This window comes from Vanessa atalanta, chromosome 24, assembly GCF_905147765.1.
Source record: "Vanessa atalanta chromosome 24, ilVanAtal1.2, whole genome shotgun sequence".
Taxonomy (NCBI): domain Eukaryota; kingdom Metazoa; phylum Arthropoda; class Insecta; order Lepidoptera; family Nymphalidae; genus Vanessa; species Vanessa atalanta.
The window spans coordinates 8,249,966-8,268,518 of NC_061894.1; the positions used below are offsets into that span (position 1 = coordinate 8,249,966).

The 18,553-nt window shown below is 33.6% G+C and overlaps 2 protein-coding genes across 3 annotated transcripts; one reads left to right on the top strand and one right to left on the bottom strand.

Moving 5' to 3' along the window:
- Positions 1-470: 470 nt before the first annotated feature.
- LOC125073428 (borealin) lies at positions 471-5,782 on the bottom strand. Its single transcript, XM_047684251.1, has 7 exons — positions 5,572-5,782; positions 5,311-5,435; positions 4,487-4,565; positions 2,850-2,912; positions 2,287-2,456; positions 1,928-2,028; positions 471-1,645 (listed from the first exon to the last, which is right to left on the bottom strand). The coding sequence occupies exons 1-7, from the start codon at positions 5,651-5,653 to the stop codon at positions 1,447-1,449; spliced, it is 819 nt and encodes a 272-aa protein (XP_047540207.1). The 5' UTR covers positions 5,654-5,782; the 3' UTR covers positions 471-1,446.
- Positions 5,783-6,227: 445 nt separating this feature from the next.
- On the top strand, positions 6,228-15,053 carry LOC125073305 (activin receptor type-1). 2 transcript variants are annotated; one of them, XM_047684080.1, is made up of 12 exons: positions 6,228-6,288; positions 6,903-7,020; positions 9,128-9,145; positions 9,378-9,581; positions 9,857-10,069; positions 10,545-10,642; positions 11,190-11,359; positions 11,815-12,000; positions 12,858-13,004; positions 13,785-13,966; positions 14,301-14,511; positions 14,633-15,053. In XM_047684080.1, the coding sequence occupies exons 1-12, from the start codon at positions 6,228-6,230 to the stop codon at positions 14,783-14,785; spliced, it is 1,761 nt and encodes a 586-aa protein (XP_047540036.1). In that variant the 3' UTR covers positions 14,786-15,053. The 2 variants fall into 2 exon arrangements, with proteins under 2 accessions (XP_047540036.1, XP_047540037.1); XM_047684081.1 differs by lacking the exon at positions 9,128-9,145 and having other exon boundaries at positions 14,633-15,052.
- Positions 15,054-18,553: the final 3,500 nt, after the last annotated feature.

Here is an 18,553-nt window from a genome sequence, read left to right on the forward strand (position 1 = left end):
GCAAGTTCACTTTTAGCCAAATGAAGAGTAAGAGTCCAATAAACAAGCGTCGACTGACGGACTAAGCGCTCCAGCTCCTTCTAGAGACCTAAAAATGTACTACTGCGCAGGTCGCGATTGTTCCCACGACTCATGCCGCTTATAAAGTAATAAAAATATATATTTTAATAAATTGTAAGTTTGCCATTTTGTCACCAAAGTCTTGTCAGTCTTGTATCAAAGTAATAAAACTATGGCTTGCACTTTCGATCTTGTATGCAACTTTTATGATAATTTTCTTACGATTTCTCACAATTTACTACCGATATTCGGAATGTCTAATCTAACACTATAGATTGCTTTCTACCTCACCTTAGGATTCAAATAGGTCTTTTGAGTTCAACAAAAAAAAATACTCAATTTTGTTAAATTATTAAGAAGCTAATTTAATTAAATTTAATTAGGGTATTGTGTTCAATAAATTATAAGACTATACAAAAACTGAATTTATTATTTCAACTTGACAACGATACAAATGAGATTTATTGGCGGCAAAACTCAACTGACATTACAAACTTATATTGTACGGAATTATATGCCGAAGGTACTATCATGTTCTGCCAAATTACTTGTATAAAAATAGTATCTATACTTTATGTCAAATATCAAAATACTAATTAAGCAGTCATATTTATATCGAATGAAGATTGATGTCGTATAAAAATGTCTAAAATCATATAATCCTATCCTATAGTGTCAGTAATAAAAATTCAATTATTTAAAATATATATTACAACTAATAGACAACACACAACTACGGCCATAACATTAAAAATTAACAAAACACAACACACAGCATTCATATATTTAACATACACATTTTATAAAAAAAAGCAAGTTTATATACTGACATTATAACTTAATTTCGTCTTTGTAATAATACTAAATAAATTACTCTGCGTTTTTTCCATCACACAAAAATCCTTAGCATCAGCGCATTATTAAAGCTGACAAGAAACTCGACTTTTTAAATCATGTTTATGCCTTTTCCTTCCAATTAAGCAGTTTTTTAAATCCAGAGACAACAGTTCAAGGCATCAAACCTGCGGCTTTCACATCGCTAATCGGACCATATGTAGAATTGAGCTATTCATTTAATTATTGTGCGGCGGAATATAATAGAGTAGGATAAATTGAATCAGTTGATATTTACTGACTTTTGTATTATTTTCTTTGTTTTAAATTGTAATTTGATTTATGAACTTGATACATTAGTATTGATACACACGGGGGAGCTATTTAACCAGCTTAAACAGCTATGGTTAATATTTTCTATGGTCATAAAGTCTAGGAACACTTTATTTAAGCCTTTTTCATACAACTAAGTCCTATCTTGTTTAATTATTCGAATAAATTTAACAGCTATGTCCTATACAATGTCAATTCCCTATAGGATAAATTATAATTTCATTTTATAGCCTTCTCCCCGAGCTTGACTACCTTATCGAGGTTGTCTTTGAGTGTTTTGAGTTGGTGCAGAACATTTGCATCCATGAGAGAAAATGGGATGTAGGCCTGTGACTGACGGAGCTGCTTCGGCTGAAGAGACAGCATGGTGCCGTCCTGAAGCATAATATTACAGTTAGCCCTTTCATCTGACTGCATCCTGAAATTGTAAAATAAACTTGAATTAGTTTTATTTGAATCTTTACGATAAATATATGTTTTTTTTTATTATACAAAACCCCCTTTTAATAAATTATTAATATTCCTATTTCATTAATTAATGGTTAAAGGTTTTGCTTTGAGTGGGGACAATGTATAACGTTAAACGGCCTCTAAGCCATTGCCCTATTAACGTTTGCTAGATAGAAATAATACAATATTTTTGCAAATAACTCTTAAAGAGTAGTATAGTAGATATGAATAAATTAGTGGGGACACCGACGTGCACACGGAGGTAGCCATGACGGGTGAGCCGGACATCGACAGCACCATCTCCCCCGCGCGCGGCTGACGAAGCACCGCCAGCGGAGTGTGCGGCGTCACCTGTAATATGACGATACCATTCATTATTTATTTTGCAGATAAAATGCTATTGAATTTTTTCTATCGAAAAATTCTGTGTATTCATAAATCCACATCCAGATCCGAAAGGACATATCCATAGCATCCCCGGTGTACACTCCTGAGCCTCGAACAGCACGTAAATCCGATGAACTGAACTCTTTTCGGTTGAGTCGGATTCGCCGTCTCATTGGATAATAAAGAAGTCGGTCGAGTGGACCCGAGTGGTGTGCCTTGTACCTTGGGCGTGATGACGGGGTAGGTGACGGCGGCGTTCTTGCTGTAGGCGGGCGTGCGGTACACGGAGCGCGAGCGGCGGCGCTGCGTGCGCGGCGCGGCGCGGGCCGAGCGCGCCGACGCGTCCGCCGAGCGCGAGCGGCGGCCGGCGCTGCGGCTCGCCGACGGCGGCGCTGGAAGTACGGTTGGCCGAAGTCAATGCTTGATGTTAACGACGACCCCTTGCTGGCGTTTGGTCATAGTAGTAGCGATAGATGTATCAAAATCAAAATCAAGCTATTCTCTAGTCAAGTGGGCTCATAGGAGCACCTTTGAATCGCCATGTTACACTTGTTGTTGAGTTGAGTGTAAAGCTACGAAAGAGATTCTCATTTCCATGAGCAAACAGACAGTTGTTTTGATAAAACATAAGATAGTTACTTATAATCTTTAATAACACTAAACACGTACTAAATTTAAAAACTTAACTAGTAAGACATTACAAAGAATAGATAGATAGTTATACAAGGGGAATGGCAATGAATGATGTAGTAAAGTAATGTAAGAATGTAGAAACGAGCACTCACCCAAATGAGTTTTCCTAGCGCCTCGTTCACCGGAGCCCTGCGATGAGTTCTCAGTGAGGTACCCTGATCCAAAGCACCCGGTTAGTTGGAGACGTTGCATGTTGTTAGATGATGATTGTGCAAGGTGCCAGAGAAACTTTTTTGTGCATTAAGGCTTCACTTATAAATTTATTTGGGATTAACTGGTTAAACATGTTGTCCTCTTCATTCATATACCGCAATGGTAGTGATAAAAAGAGTGAGATACGTGTTTAATCACACACACAGTAATCATATTACTTACAAGTACACTAAATAAACTATTTATAAGTAAAGCCATTAATGAACTGATGAAAATGTTTAATTCGAAACTTTCATTAAATCAAGTAAGAAAATGAATTTGAAAAGAAAATAATTTAGAATACATAACTTTTAAGGCTGACTCACACCATCAGACAAAATATACAAAATAAAGTCTGCGAATAAGCGATCTACTTCCACACTATATAAACTTTGAAGATATCAAATCTACTTTGGTCAGATTTACTTATATGTATCTACGTAGCTATAGCTGTTAATCAAGAATTAAATTTGAAAATTATATCAAAAATTGCAACAGTCCAGACTTGTCCAGTCAAGTACTTGCACATAATGATTGTATTGCAAGGTTGCAAATGTTGCAAGGTTGGTAAATGCCTTGTTTTGTTGATTTGATTGTTTTCTCTAGTGACTTGATAGTAAGGTACGCCCGAGGACTTTCCTCCGATAGTGTCGTATTTTCTATAGGATTATGAAATAGAGGATGAGGATTGGCCGCTGCTGTGCTGCAGTCCGAAATCGATTAGGTCATCATCATAACGAGCACACCAAAATGCAACAGTTCAATGCTCTCGTCACGAAAAAAAGATAGCGTGCGTAATACACACATATTGACCCTTTGTCTTGCGGCAGTCTCTCATGAAAACTATTTAAGTGTTAGAATGCGTGCATAATTCTCTCATTCAGATAGAGCTATGCCTAGCTCCACAATGTGAAGGGCTCCCAAAAAAGAGCTTGCCAGTCTTATTCATAGACCATCTGTTTATGACGACGTAGGACGACTAACTTCTTAGAGAGTAGGCACAGCTTCCTTGATTTCAGAACCGAAGAATATCAGAGGGGAGAAAAGAGGTAGGAGTGTAATAAACTGATTTTAAGAGGTAGCCGCAGACTATTAACATCGGCAAAAAGTTATTTCAGCAATTCTTGCATTGAAGAACCAGAAATAGGAATGAAGATTTTGATATTTTATTCCTCTCCGAAAATTGGACTATAATAGCACAGAATTTCTAAATAACTGTCAAAAAGTAGCAGTAAAGTACTCAGTAGCTTCTACAGAGAAGTCCACTGACTTTTATGAAGTTAGTTAAAAGGCAAAGCAGTTTGAATTTAAATTGCATTTAGAGAAATAATTTTCAATAAAAAATTAAGATACAATAGTTACTATGAAATTTATTTTGCACCTAGCTATACAAAATATTTAATTAATTTATCAATATACCATTTCCAATGCCTAATATATTATTTTTTATATACTTGCTTACACACTACACAATTCCTAAAATATTTATTGTACATTAGAAGATGATTATTATTAGTAAGGATTTGAATATGCATACCATCATCGTGAGAAGCAGCTCTACTCGAGGGTCTCGTAGACCTCCTCGTTGCTGGTTCTTTGAGATGAAGTTCTGTTTTCTGCGAAATTTCAAATATATATTTAGAACATTTAATTCACACTTGTGTTATATAAAACACTACAGATTTCAACATTCAATATATCTTTAGGGAAATAGTATTCCATGTAACTCCATTCCATGTAACTACTTATACCTACTGTAATTTTGATTCCAACAATAACTTTGCTGACATTCAAAATTGTATTTTAGCTAATAATGTATATCAAAGATTATTCCAGATCTTGAGGTTGGAGTAATGTAAACATAAAAGAAATACATAAATCCTTAATATACGAAAAATGTTTGTCCCTATCACTAAATAGCAATTTCATCCAGGCAGTGTTTCGGTTCAGAAACTAACAATGAAAGAAATAGGTCAGTGGTGCAATAATATCGTAATGTTATTTGCCAAAATTGTTTAAATTTAAAACAATACTCAAATGGCATAGCAATGTTAAAATAGCAGTTTCTCTCCCAAGCATTGGTCTATTGTCTTCCTAACTCCTAATACAAACCTTACACTAACAAATTCACTGCAACCACATCAGTGATATTTTAATAAAGCACCTGCTAAGCGAGAACAGCATTGCAAGATTAGACTACAGACACTGAGTAAGGGTAAATTATACTCTAGGGGTACTACACCAATATCTTATACTTGGTGTAGTCTTTTGTTTCATTTATGAATGTTTTCTTTTTCATGGTATTATCACTTTTTGCAAGTTCAAGGTAATTATTCTATATTTACGTATCGTTCTACTTACCAACTGTCCCACCGTCTTCTGTAAGTATGTATTGCTGATTGAACCGAGAAGAATTTTAAATGCTAGTTCCACATTCCTCAATTCCATGTGAGCGCGTGAGTCAATTTTGTTTTTCTGGTCAGTAACTATTGAAAAAAAAGTGTATTTAAATTGTTGATGCATATTAGTAGAATATATTACATAATGACACTCAAAAATATTGTAAGCGTATATTCATATTGTTTTGCACCAAATATTTTGAAGCAATCATAAAATAAATACCAAGTTTATTAAGTTTCTTCAAAGCATCGTCATCTTCGGCAATTTTCTCCTGTTTACGGACTGGTCGTTTTGTTCGTGGCATTTTAGGTAGGAACTTTACTAGATTAATTTAGTTTTCAATGATAAGTAAATAAAGAATTTAAATTTAATTTGTTTATTTAGATTACAATACAAAGACTTTAAGTTTCAAACAAAATACAAGCAACCGACATTTTCGATTTTTTGAATTACCGACAACGTTCGGATACTTGCGATAAAAGTTTGGAAATTAGATTTTTATTTTGCAAATTTGCGAAAAAGAGTTTCTCAAAGTATTCTAAAACATATTCAAAACTCATTAATATAAAATTAGACTATTTATTTTGAACGTTTTTTTATTAATTATTGTTTTGAAAAACATTTTTTAAGAAGTGTGTACTATTACTTTACAAAATATTTTTTCACATAATTTTTTCTTTAACCGGAAATAGTCAAGTTAGCAACTTTTATTTAAAAAAATCCATAATTATTTTTAACACTGTGTTTAAATAATTACAAAAGGTTATAAATATTTCTTTTTCAAATATATTAATATATAACTGTTTTAACAACTTAATTAAAACTTTTGTAAAGAGTCACTCAATTGACTCCTTATGCATTGTTATGATGAATGAAGAATGGCGGACGTTGTCATAGTGCGATACTTGTTCACATTTTTACTTTTAAATGCTTGCCATGGTAAGTAAACGTGAATTTAAGCGTAGAATTTCATGCGGATACTTGAAATATACAAGCTGTGAAAGTTTCAATGTGATACAATCGATGGAAGTCATTTAAAATCACTTGGCTTCTGTAAAGTGTCTAAGACAAGGTTTTTATTATTGTTTTCTGAAGAGACGCAAACTCATGCCTACTGTTTACTTACCAATAATTATAAATCAACGTCGGTTTATAATTATATAAATTAATTAATTGTAATACCCGTATCAGTGTCAGTAAATTGTTAATTTTGGTCAACATCAAAACATACGTTTTTCTTACAAAAGCAATCAAGACTAATGTTTTTCTTAAATTCTAAATCTCTCTAAAAATAAACTTTCAATCAACATTATTTTAAAACTTGCATATATTTGTTTTAAACAAATACGAGGAAAGACAAAATTTACTCATTAAAATATGCAATTTTATCCTTATTACAATGAGCTTTTATTTTATAAATTTATAATTATGTACCCTAGACCCTAGTTTACACCGTCACCACCAAGTGTCTGTGCAAAATTTCTGCACAAATTTAAGTCAAAATTAATCCAAAAAGTATTTTGATGTGATGGTAAATTTATTTTCATTTTCAGCGGGACTTCCAGGCTTGGACAACATGGAGCAAGATGGAGCATCTATCACACAATCTGACAATCACATTAGAGATGATCTCACGTCTATCGATAAAAAGATGATGGTTCAACAACCGAGGTAAGATTTGAAATATTTCAAAATTAAAGTATTTAAATAAAATTTAAATCAACTACTAAAACAACTTTTGATTTTAAAAGCTATCTATTAGTCTTGTTTTATGATATTTTTACAAAACATTTACAATATATAATAATTATTAAAATATCACAAAAAATAAACCTATGTTGCAGTTAGCACTATACTTTGACTTTATGTTATTTGAAGTAAAAATTTATATGCAATAACCAAGAACAGATAATACTCAACTTTTTGAGACTTCTTTAACTGAGATATCTATATGATCTATCTAAGATTTAAATATTCAATGAGTGCTAAAAGCACAGTCATATTGTGCTAAGTTAAGTTCTTGTTTAATATATAATTGTTCATTTATAATAAAACACTATTGCATTAAACTTATATCTACTTTAAATTTACTTCCAAAGTTCCGATATCAGCTTCCACATTCATATAGAGTATTCAAGCTCTCGACCAATGATATTGCATAAATTTGATGTCAATAGCCTATTGCCTTTTGTGTTGTCAGAGGAATAGACTCTAGAAGTTCATGCATGTATGAGGCATTAAAAATCACATGAAATGTTATCAAGACAGGAGATTCAAATGCGAGTTCTCTTACAAAATATATTTATCAAATCATGTAGTACTCTTAGTCACCTTATAAATCATAACAGACAATAGATCTCCAATAATAGTATTATTAACCAAATATTACCTCTTTAAGCCAATTAAATATATAAATTATATTTTATGTTATTAAGAGTATTACTATTAGTTTGTTTAGTCAAATAATGGTCAAAATTATTGTATTATGTTATTATTTTTATTACCTGATTGTTCTGAGATATGTAAATACTGATGTAATGTTTAATCTGCTTAGTAATGATATTAAACTTTGTAACAATTAGTGAACTTTAGATATTTGTCAAAAAATTGTTTATTGACAATTTTGTTTTGAAATGTCATAATACAGTATATTATTGGTGGTAGGGCTTTGTGCAAGCTCGTCTGGGTAGGTTCCGGTTAGAAGGGTGAGTGAGCCACTGTAATCACAGGCACAAGGGACATAACATCTTAGTTCCCAAGGTTGGTGGCGCATAGGTGATGTAAGCAATGGTTAATATTTCATACAGTGCCTTTGTGTATGGGCGGTGGTGACCACTTACCATCAGGTGGCCCATATGCTCGTCCGCCAACCAAAGCCATAAAAAGAACAGTCAAAATCTGTTATAACGCCATTGAAGGGACTACTCATATTTACGCGTTAAAACCGACAGTTATAACAACCGGTGATGCATATTTTTTTATAAAGTGGTATTGTTGAATGTGTAGGTCATAAGTATTAATAGGCAAATTATATTAAAGTATGAAATTAAATTATATTTCGTTTATTTCAATCAAAACATTTAAGTACATATGATAAAGAACAATGTCATTTTTCCTGTATGCATAAAAGATGTAATTTTAGTTTGCTTGGAACACTTCTGTCTTGTATACACATTTTGTAATTCACTTTGGAGTTTAATCAGCGTAACGTTATAATTTCTCTGCATGTGAAACTGTTCATTAAAAAGAACAATCTTGGGTACACTAACAGCATTGAGATTATCATTAAAAGTTGGCACTGTAAATTGTTCTTCAGAGTCGTCCTGTTCGTCATTTTCTTCTTAAACTTTTCGAACTTCTCGTAGAATATCATCTTCCGTAGCCGGTGCACAAATCTCAATAGACCTATCTACATCAATGAACTCGTTTGCTTCAGTAGTAAATGTTTACAATACGGCTCAGCTGGTTGTTCTACGGATATGATTCTCCGAAAACATTAGCCAAATGTGGTCGTTTAATGCGGTATTTCATAGTAAGTAATGTCGTAAAAAGCAATATTTTTGTTAAGACAGTTATACAGCATTCAGCCGGAACCTTTGATTTTGGTCAATATAACCGATTTGTTGTTCTGAACGATGTCGCCATAAACGGCTGAACTGTATATATCATATATATATTTATTCTAAATGATATGACTCGTGGATTGATTATTTATTTAATAAAAACTTTTTGATGATTAAATTAATTTTATTGTTTGTTTTTTTTTTGCCACGTAAAGGAGGAAATTTCAAAAAAGGTAAAGTTAAAGAATTCTTTTTGAGTTCTATATCACTATCTAAATAGTCTAGTAGCTTATATGGTAGCAGATTCCAAGTACTGTAAATGTTGTCAAGAAACTCTTAGGAGTAGTCCAGAGATGTTATTTTGATGGTTCCAAAACTTCTGATTGTATCTGTGGTCTGCGGTTGGAGGTGCATGTCAAATGGTGGTCCGTCCAAACCTAATCAAGCCATTCGGAAACGTTCCAGGTACAAATGCCACCAGTGCGAGTCGCCGGAGTGCGGCGCGGAGGGCGCGGAGGGGGCGGAGGGCGCGCAGGTATGCGAGGAGGCGCTGTACTGCTTCAAGTCGACGGTGCGCGCGTCGGACGGCGCGCTGCGGCACTCGCGCGGGTGCTCCTCCAAGCGCGACCACTACCAGTTCACCTGCCGCACCACCAACAACGCGCAGAGGTAACGATGAAACATTTGTGACGTCACTTCATAACCGAAAATGATTTGACTTAAGCAAGCACTATTGTGTTTCATTTTCGTTGAGCTTAATTTGTGTTTTATAATTCATCTCCGTGCTCATTGGAGAAGTAAACAATCGTGAGGAAATCTTCATGTCTTATAATATTCTGAGACATATTTATCGACAACTGCATGGGTCTGCTTGCTGAATCTTATCCTTATTAGGAAGCCTTTGTTCAGTAGTGTTACTCTAAACAAAACTAATTACCTCCCAGGCCTCGAAAACGTCATGCCGGTCAACTGAACATCACTTGCTGCCAGGGTAACATGTGCAACGATGGCAGCTTTCCATCCCTGTCCCCCGCTGACATGGCCATGGAGCCGCTTAGCACTGGCACATGGAAGCTGTGGCTGAGCGTTGTGCTCTCGGTGGTGGCTGTGAGCGTTATAGGAGCCATGGCTATAATGTTGCTGAGGAGGAGTCACAGGTGTGTTTTATATGAATATAATAATGTATAGACTATTCCAATCACAGAAGGATTCATAAGGTTTAATAAAAAATAATAGCTCAGCTGTATTGTATACTACTACTAGTTCTTCATTAATATATATTTATTTATAATACAACATTATATCACTTAACTACTTATATTGACTTTATTTCCAAAATTCCGATAACATCTTCGTTAAAGTTTAAAACGTCATTTTTTCGCAAATCCATAACGAATATCATAGATAATTCAAGCTCTCATCGCGTCAATTCAACGTCAAATGTTGTTAATTTGGATTTTGTCCTCTTGTGATTGAAATAGACTAAAAATACTCCATTCTGTAAAATTTCGAAGGTCAAATTTTAATGCAATAATTTTTTTACATATAATGACTTCATGAAATTCTAGAATAAACCAGGGTTGCCACATTGTAGAAAAGGCTAGTTACTCATGTACTTATTAATGTTTTCAGATTACGAGTGTCTCGGGCAGCGCAAAAACTAGGCGCAGATTCGAATTATTTCTCGTCCAACATGTACAGTCCGCACGTTACAAGCGCTTATTACGAAGGTACGAGCATTTTGAGTTGAGTGGTTTTGTTTATTCATTATTTTAATTTAAATTTCAAAAACTTTTTCGTTCGAAGACGAAACGTTTCGCTCGAAACCTCCAGCTTCGAGTGTGATGTTTAAGGTTGCCAATGCTAATGCGACATACTATATGTTCTACCGAAGAGTGCAAGGGGATGGTCACTCTTGCCCTATTCTCCTTCCATAGCTAAAAATCGCATATGTCCAAATTTTTCCATGAAGAGGATGATTGAATTATTTGGCATGGCTGTAAAATAAAATCTACAGAATTAATTGATTGATAATGATACATGATTGCCCGTAGGATTGACTGTCTTTATATAAACCATTTCAACAACACATGTTAAAGTATTGTCAATAAAAGATAAGGTTTATTTAATTTAATATCATATTATTTGTGTAATTTATTATTATTTTATTTTTTTATTAATTGTCATTTTAAGTTTAAGTTATTTATTTCAATCAAGTGAATATATAGTAACAATTTTTTATTTTATATATTAGTTATTATTATATGCTTTTTCTAGGTCTAGAAGGATCACAGAATGGAGGTGGTCTGCATGCAGTTGCAGCGGGTGACTCCACCCTCAGAGAATACTTGGAGTGTTCAGTGACTAGTGGTTCTGGTTCTGGGTTACCGCTTATGGTACAGAGGACACTGGCCAAGCAGGTGTCCCTGATCGAACGGATTGGCAAAGTTAGTCTTGTTTAAATAATATTTGTAACAATTTTAAAGAGGTGTTTTACTAGAGAGTGTTTATCTTTATTAAAACAACTCATAGAGTAATATCACAATAGTTAATATATCAACTTGTAACACAACATGAAAACAGAAGTACTCTATTCCAACCATATAAGGAAAAAGACCTAATGTTTGAATTTAAAAAAAAAGTTATTGTTGTAGCCTAAGTTACTCCTTATTACATAAGCTTTCTGCCAGTGAATGTCCCGTCAAATTAGCACCAGCCGTTCCAGAGATTAACTGGAACAAACAGACAGACAAAAATTGTAAAAAATGTTATTTTGGTATATGTACCGTGTATACATAAATATGCATTAAGTAAAAAGCGGTTATTTTAATATTACAACCAGATACTCCAATTTTATTATATGTATAGGTTATTACTATATCAATGTATAACGTTTACTCAGGGTCGATACGGTGAAGTGTGGCGGGGCTCGTGGTACGCGGACAGTGTCGCTGTGAAGATATTCTTCTCGCGGGACGAGGCCAGCTGGAGGAGGGAGACGGAGATATACAGCACTGTCCTGCTCAGGCACGACAATATACTCGCTTACATCGGCAGCGACATGACCAGTAGGAACAGTTGTACGCAGGTGTGTAGTGATCTCTGGTATAAATGTGTTTGGGATTTTTTATAAGCTTATCTGATGATGTCTGGTATAAATGTGTTTGGGATTTTTTATAAGCTTATCTGATGATGTCTCTTGACCGATAGCGGCCATGGTGCTCATTTATACAAGACTAGACCTCTATTATACAACATATTATAGTACAGGTGTGTGCAAAACTACAGACAATGCAAACATACAGAAATGATATTCCTCTCTCTTAAAATCTGATTGGAGGACAAAGTCAACACACAATTTGAAAGAGTTTAGGGTTTTATGTGCTTTCTGAGGCAACTGAGTGTAAATAATGCCAATGTTCCTGCCATTAACGACTCGATAATAAGATGACAAGTGTTTATTTACATCACAATAAACATACATATCCAATTCTGTTTTTACAATTTATTATAGATATTCTATGTGTACCGCCTGTAATCACTGCTATTTGTGTAACATGTAGATTTAAGAACAAATATAAAAATAAATATTCTTGTTGTTGTATGGCTAGGAAAGTGAAAATTTGTGGCTTTTTTCTGCCTATATATATATAAACCACTTAAATCATTCTGTTTATTGATGAAAAAGATGAAGTTTAAAAGATCTAAGTCTACACACACAAAGGGAAGTGACTTTGTTTTACTTATTTTTTTAACGTAGTAAGTCATCGGACAACATTATGTGGACAGGTGACAAAGACAATATATATCGAATAATGGTGCATATCGTACAGTTTTGTATGGATGTATGTTATAGTGTCAGGCTTCGCAACGGACCCGTGACACTTTCTTCCCCAAATATAGGGTATGGAGTTAAAATAAAACTTATTAATTTTATTTCATCAGTTATGGCTCATCACACACTTCCATCCACTGGGCTCGCTGTACGAGCACCTCAGCAGGACGACGCTGACGAGGAATCAAATGATGTTAATATGCCTGTCCATTGTCAATGGCCTTTTACATCTGCACACAGACATACACGGGACACAGGTGAGCTTTTTTAGTTAGCTACTATTTCGGTTTGATCGCTTGAGTGAGAAGGCTTATTACAGAAATAAGTAACGAGAAATCTTAAATCCTGTTTGCACTGAATTTGTGGCCCAAATTATTATGTGCTATTTTATATTTTATATATAAAAAGTCTTGCAGCTACAGTGTATGTTGGTAAAAGTGACCATTTACTATCAAAGTCAAAGTCAAAAATCTTTATTCAATATAGAAGTGTTTATACTTGCTTATTAATTGTCAAAAACCTACCACCGGTTCGGAATTTAGCACCTCGGGCCTGAGAAGAACCGGCGAAAGAAACTCAGCGGGATACAGTTATATCGAGAGAAATTAATAATTAAATATTCTAAATAAAAAGTCACTTTTTTGAATATTGTAGGATGTGAATTAAGCTTAAAAACAGTTATGAATTATGTATTTCCGAATATAAGAGTCGAGATGGCCCAGTGGTTAGAACGCGTGCATCTTAACCGATGATTTCGGGTTCAAACCCAGGCAGGCACCACTGAAATTTCATGTGCTTAATTTGTGTTTATAATTCATCTCGTGCTCGGCGGTGAAGGAAAACATCGTGAGGAAACCTGCATGTGTCTAATTTCAACGAAATTCAGCCACATGTGTATTCCGCCAACCCGCATTGGAGCAGCGTGGTGGAATATGCTCCAAACCTTCTCCTCAAAGGGAGAGGAGGCCTTTATCCCAGCAGTGGGACATTTACGGGCTGCTTATGTATGTATGTTATTATGTATTTCCGAATTCCAGGGAAAACCCGCCATAGCGCATCGGGACATCAAGTCCAAGAACATCCTGGTGAAAGTGAATGGTGAATGCTGCATCGCCGATCTCGGGCTCGCCGTCACCCGGCGACACGTGGCTGCCGGAGTCCTGCGAGACGCCCGCCAGGGCACCAAGCGGTACATGAGCCCGGAGGTGCTCGACCAGAGGTGAGCCAGGCTAACTTAACTTAACATTAATAGTCATATAATTTTTTTAATTATAGTGATTGTTACGATGTTTAGATGCACGAAGACAAACTTCTCGCCAAAATAAATAATATAATTTGTGCGACGGAAATTATGGTTTATGTTATTTTTTTACCAAAGATCAAAGTTTAAAATCTAGGTAAACACCATGAAATTTTCACATGCTTAATTTTGAGCTTCTCCCAAATTTATATATGTATGTGGTATAATGAACCTCAAAAGGTAACATGGGAGCAAACTGGCCGTCCTCGTGCCAGTATTGTGATCGAGGACCTGTAGTCATGATGTGTTTCAGTATGAACCTGCAATGCTTCGAATCGTACCGCCGCTGTGACATCTACGCGTTGGCGCTGGTGCTGTGGGAGACGTGTCGGCGCGTGAGCCCGGCTCGCGAGCAGCGCCCGCCATACCACGACCTGGCACCCGCCGACCCCAGCTTCGACGAGATGCGGAAAATCGTGTGCGTCGACAATGAGCGGCCCGATCCACCCGACGACCCCCATCCGGTAACTTATTTACTGTTTCAAAAGCGCCACCAATAGACTGGCATTTCATTTTTATGAAGCAGACATGCATGCACATATATATAACCCAAAATAATATATCAATTGCTTTCTGTTTTTTCAGACAATGGTGGGAATGGCTAACCTCATGCGAGAGTGCTGGCATCAAAACCCATCGGTACGATTACCAGCTCTACGAATCAAGAAGACATTACTCAAACTAGCTGCCAACGACAACTCTATCAGACTCAACGAGGACAATGAAGTATATGTTTAGTTGACATTACAGTGTTTGTGCAGTGTATAGGAACTGTGGTTCGTCTTTAAGATATTATAATAGTGAGTGTTGAAGTTTTTGGTATATATTGAAGACTGGTCGGTAAGATATGGTATTGATAGAGATGGTTTCATGAATTTAGCACATGTTATTGCAAAAATATGCACGATTTATGAATGACTGTTATGGATGGAAAGTAATTATATTCATTGAAAAATTTTAAACAAATATACAATGCTAACTTAACGAATGGTTTGATCGATTGTTTAATAATTTTTAAACCAATAATAAATAAAAGTACAAATCTTAAAGGAACTTTTGAATTGTCATGACATTTTTTGAAAAATTTAAATTATGTTTGGATTTTGTTAATTTCGAATTTAGATTGTTACGAAGCAATAAGTCAAACTCAGGAGTTACTCTTTCTGACTTAAATTATGTTATGTTATTATACTAGAAATTGTTCTATTCGTTATATTCATTTCTCATAATATCTATGACAAGTAGATTAAACAATATGACGGTAAGCGATACTGACATTAGAAATTCATCAATTGGATTTTTATTTTATAAATTTAAGATTGATGAGAGTGTTAAAAATGATTGCAGAAAAATTATACTTTTTTTTTATAAATGAAATTGATTGATCATAAACTTGGATACATTATTTCATTTTTCAATGTGTAATCAAATTTTGACGATCCCTTAGAAAGTTAGCATTTATCATTTTATAACTCACATATATAATCATATAATGTAAAAATATATCTTGTATAAACATATAAAACATTTTAAAGTTAATGTATGTTAATGTAATAATTGTATAAAATATGATATAGAAAAACTTCAATAATTTAATATTTTGTTATTTTTGTGCCATTTATAGCAAGTTAGTAAGTTTTAAATAATATGTTTTTTCGTTAAATTAAATCGTTCAAAGAAAATGACGAAAAGACGGGGTGTAAAGAATGCCATTTTGTAATTTGATTATCCTGTACAGACAATATTTGTTCTGGTTATTTTTGAATCTCAAGTTATCTGTCGATTAACTATAAGACATTGTTCAGTCATCCGTTAATTAAGCAGTTAAACAAATTATTTAATTAATTTTACATAATTACAAATTAATAAAATAACCAATATTATCAATGATAAACCGGTCACACACAGCGAATATGTGATAACTTCAGATACATAAATCCATGACGATATTGTTCATTATTTGATAGATCATTTTTCATTGAAACATAAATTAAATATTATTTTGTTTATAATATGTTTTGCAAGTGTTTGTCTTATTATGCACAGTGGTGGCTTTAGGGGATTTTTAAAATGTTGCCAGACCCACAAATTGTTTGTTGACCATTGTTAAGTTTACATAGGAAAGTTAACAATGTGAATATTTATCAAAAGAATCACTATTAATGTTAGAGGTGTATTCAAAATCTTTGGAATCTTTATATTCCAGAAAAAAAAAAAATTATTCAGTACCCGGTTTCAGTCCACAATCATTCTGCCAATGTCATGTAATGTTAGTAATAATAGCTGGATTAAACAGTATTATGAGACATGCAAATAGGAAATGTGAGATCGATATAAAAATGTTGTTAAAATAAATATAATTACAAATTATCTACTAAAGCCAACACTGATTATTCAAAATAAAATAATGTATTTGAAATAAATGTACATAATATACTGCATATATTACATAGTATTTAGTATATAGACATAAAAATTAGTATATAGTAAAGTGCCGATTAGTATTGTAACTCTGTAATATAGATTGTATATAAAGTTTTTAGTTATAAGAGATTAGTTGGTTGCCGTGGTAGCTCAACCGTTTATACGGTTGATCTTCCAGGCTACAACTGCATTTTAATATTTAACATAGTTTTTTTTTTTTGTTTAATTATTTGATTGAATATTGATATGTCTGTATAGAATGTGTACTAAATATTTACAGTATGAATTTATTAATATTAAACCAAATGTTATTTATAAAGGAATGACATTAGGTAGATGAAAACAGATTATTAAATTGCCTTTTAATCCAAATTTTACAAAATATTTGTATTGTTTAAATAGAAGCAGCCAAGTTTAAATCAGAATCTGTATTGATTGGTGATATTTACTTTGAGTTTTTAAAATGATTATGAAAGGTTAATTAACTTATGTAACTCATATGTCACCTATTATGTTATCGATTACAGAGAGTCAACTTCTATTATGCCTTCAAATTAAATTAAGCCTGTAATCTCGACCGCACCGATCAATCCCCATCGTGTCTTCTCCATCGCACGTGACATTGGCGAAATAATCTGTGCCCTCTTGGCATAAATAAAAGCCAAAATTAAAAAAAAATAAAACTATCGATTGCCTTCGACCAATCAACATTCAGACATAGTCAAATTGAACTGACTTTGATATTGGAGGTATTCTATGATAAACAACTTCTATGTGTATAAGGGTAGCACATCTCAATCTTTGGCTGTCATAGTTATTTAGGGGAATTTTTGGGTCATCGTAACCGAGTGCTACAGCATTTTGATGGCGTTCCTCAGGAGTTTTGACAATATTTAATATTTGAAATTTCTATATCAAATCCTATATATTAAAACCTACATACTTTTATTGAATACGTAATTAGGCAAAGATTAAGGAAACTGTTATAATTGGATTAATTAAACCGTGTTTCTGCTTAAATAAGGAAACTATTTATATAAATGGAATAATTAAACCTTGTAATATATAACCTTTGTTTGTTGTCCGAAATAAATGCAAGCGAATGGTAATAGATCAAAATTAAAAATAATTACTGCAAAAATTATGAAGGCAAGGTGTGGCAAGGCTACTTACTAGATCGTCTTTTACCAGCAGTTTGGAATTTAACGACAAAAACCGACTGCTCCCTCGGTTGTTCTTCTTTTTCATCAATGTTTTTATATGAAAATAAATGTATACAACTAAAGTTTTTTCATAATCTACAATCTTCATGATTTTGCACAGTGCTTATGATTTCTTATTTTTTCTAATAAGAATTTTCAATTATTTAAATCGGTATATGGTAATTTATTAATTTGTTTTAATGACTTTTGTAAAACTTGGATTGAAACGGTAAAAGTTATGTAGTCAATGATCCTAGCTTTAAATTCATTTTTTTAGTTTGTATCACTCGCATTGAACACTCGTTAATTTAACACGAACCGCTGTTGTTGATTTTTAAGTATTTTTTTTTTTTTTTTAATATTCATTTTTGAAACGAGTTTGCATTTATATGGGCCTTCATTGATATCGCATTTTCTTTATTCTCATTGGTTGCAATGTTAAATCGTGACCTTGAGTTTTGACGTTTTTCTTATCGATCCATACCTATCACTTATTCTAATGGGAGGAGTTCGAGACAAATTAACAATTTTGAATTAACATGAGATCTAAAACAATCTATGGTATTCATTGTGGATTCTTGAAGAATGGGTGAATTTGCAAGTATGGTTAATCAGTTATTATTATTATTATTAAAATTGATTTTTGTGGCTCAATTGTGTAGTCTATTCCAACAAGAGGACAAAACGCAAATAAACAACATTTGACATCGAATCGACGCGATATCATTTGTCGAGAGCTTGAATGAACTATTAATTAAGGATTTGCAAAAATTACGTTTTTAACGTCGACGAAGCTGATATCGGAACTTTGCAAGTAAAATTGAAGATGATTTTTTTTTTTTAAGTGGAATAGTGTTGTGTTATATATTATATTATATAT

What these genes read in the sequence shown, in the direction of transcription:
- LOC125073428 (XM_047684251.1), bottom strand. Translation starts at nt 5,653, where the DNA reads ATGCCACGAACAAAACGACCAGTCCGTAAACAGGAGAAAATTGCCGAA. An exon ending in GAAGAAACTTAATAAACTTG is followed by an intron (nt 5,436 to 5,571) that starts GTATTTATTTTA and finishes TTTTTTCAATAG; the next exon opens with TTACTGACCAGAAAAACAAA. An exon ending in AGCTGCTTCTCACGATGATG is followed by an intron (nt 2,913 to 4,486) that starts GTATGCATATTC and finishes GCTTTGGATCAG; the next exon opens with GGTACCTCACTGAGAACTCA.
- LOC125073305 (XM_047684080.1), top strand. Translation starts at nt 6,228, where the DNA reads ATGGCGGACGTTGTCATAGTGCGATACTTGTTCACATTTTTACTTTTA. An exon ending in ACTTTTAAATGCTTGCCATG is followed by an intron (nt 6,289 to 6,902) that starts GTAAGTAAACGT and finishes TTTCATTTTCAG; the next exon opens with CGGGACTTCCAGGCTTGGAC. An exon ending in CCGGAGGTGCTCGACCAGAG is followed by an intron (nt 13,967 to 14,300) that starts GTGAGCCAGGCT and finishes GATGTGTTTCAG; the next exon opens with TATGAACCTGCAATGCTTCG.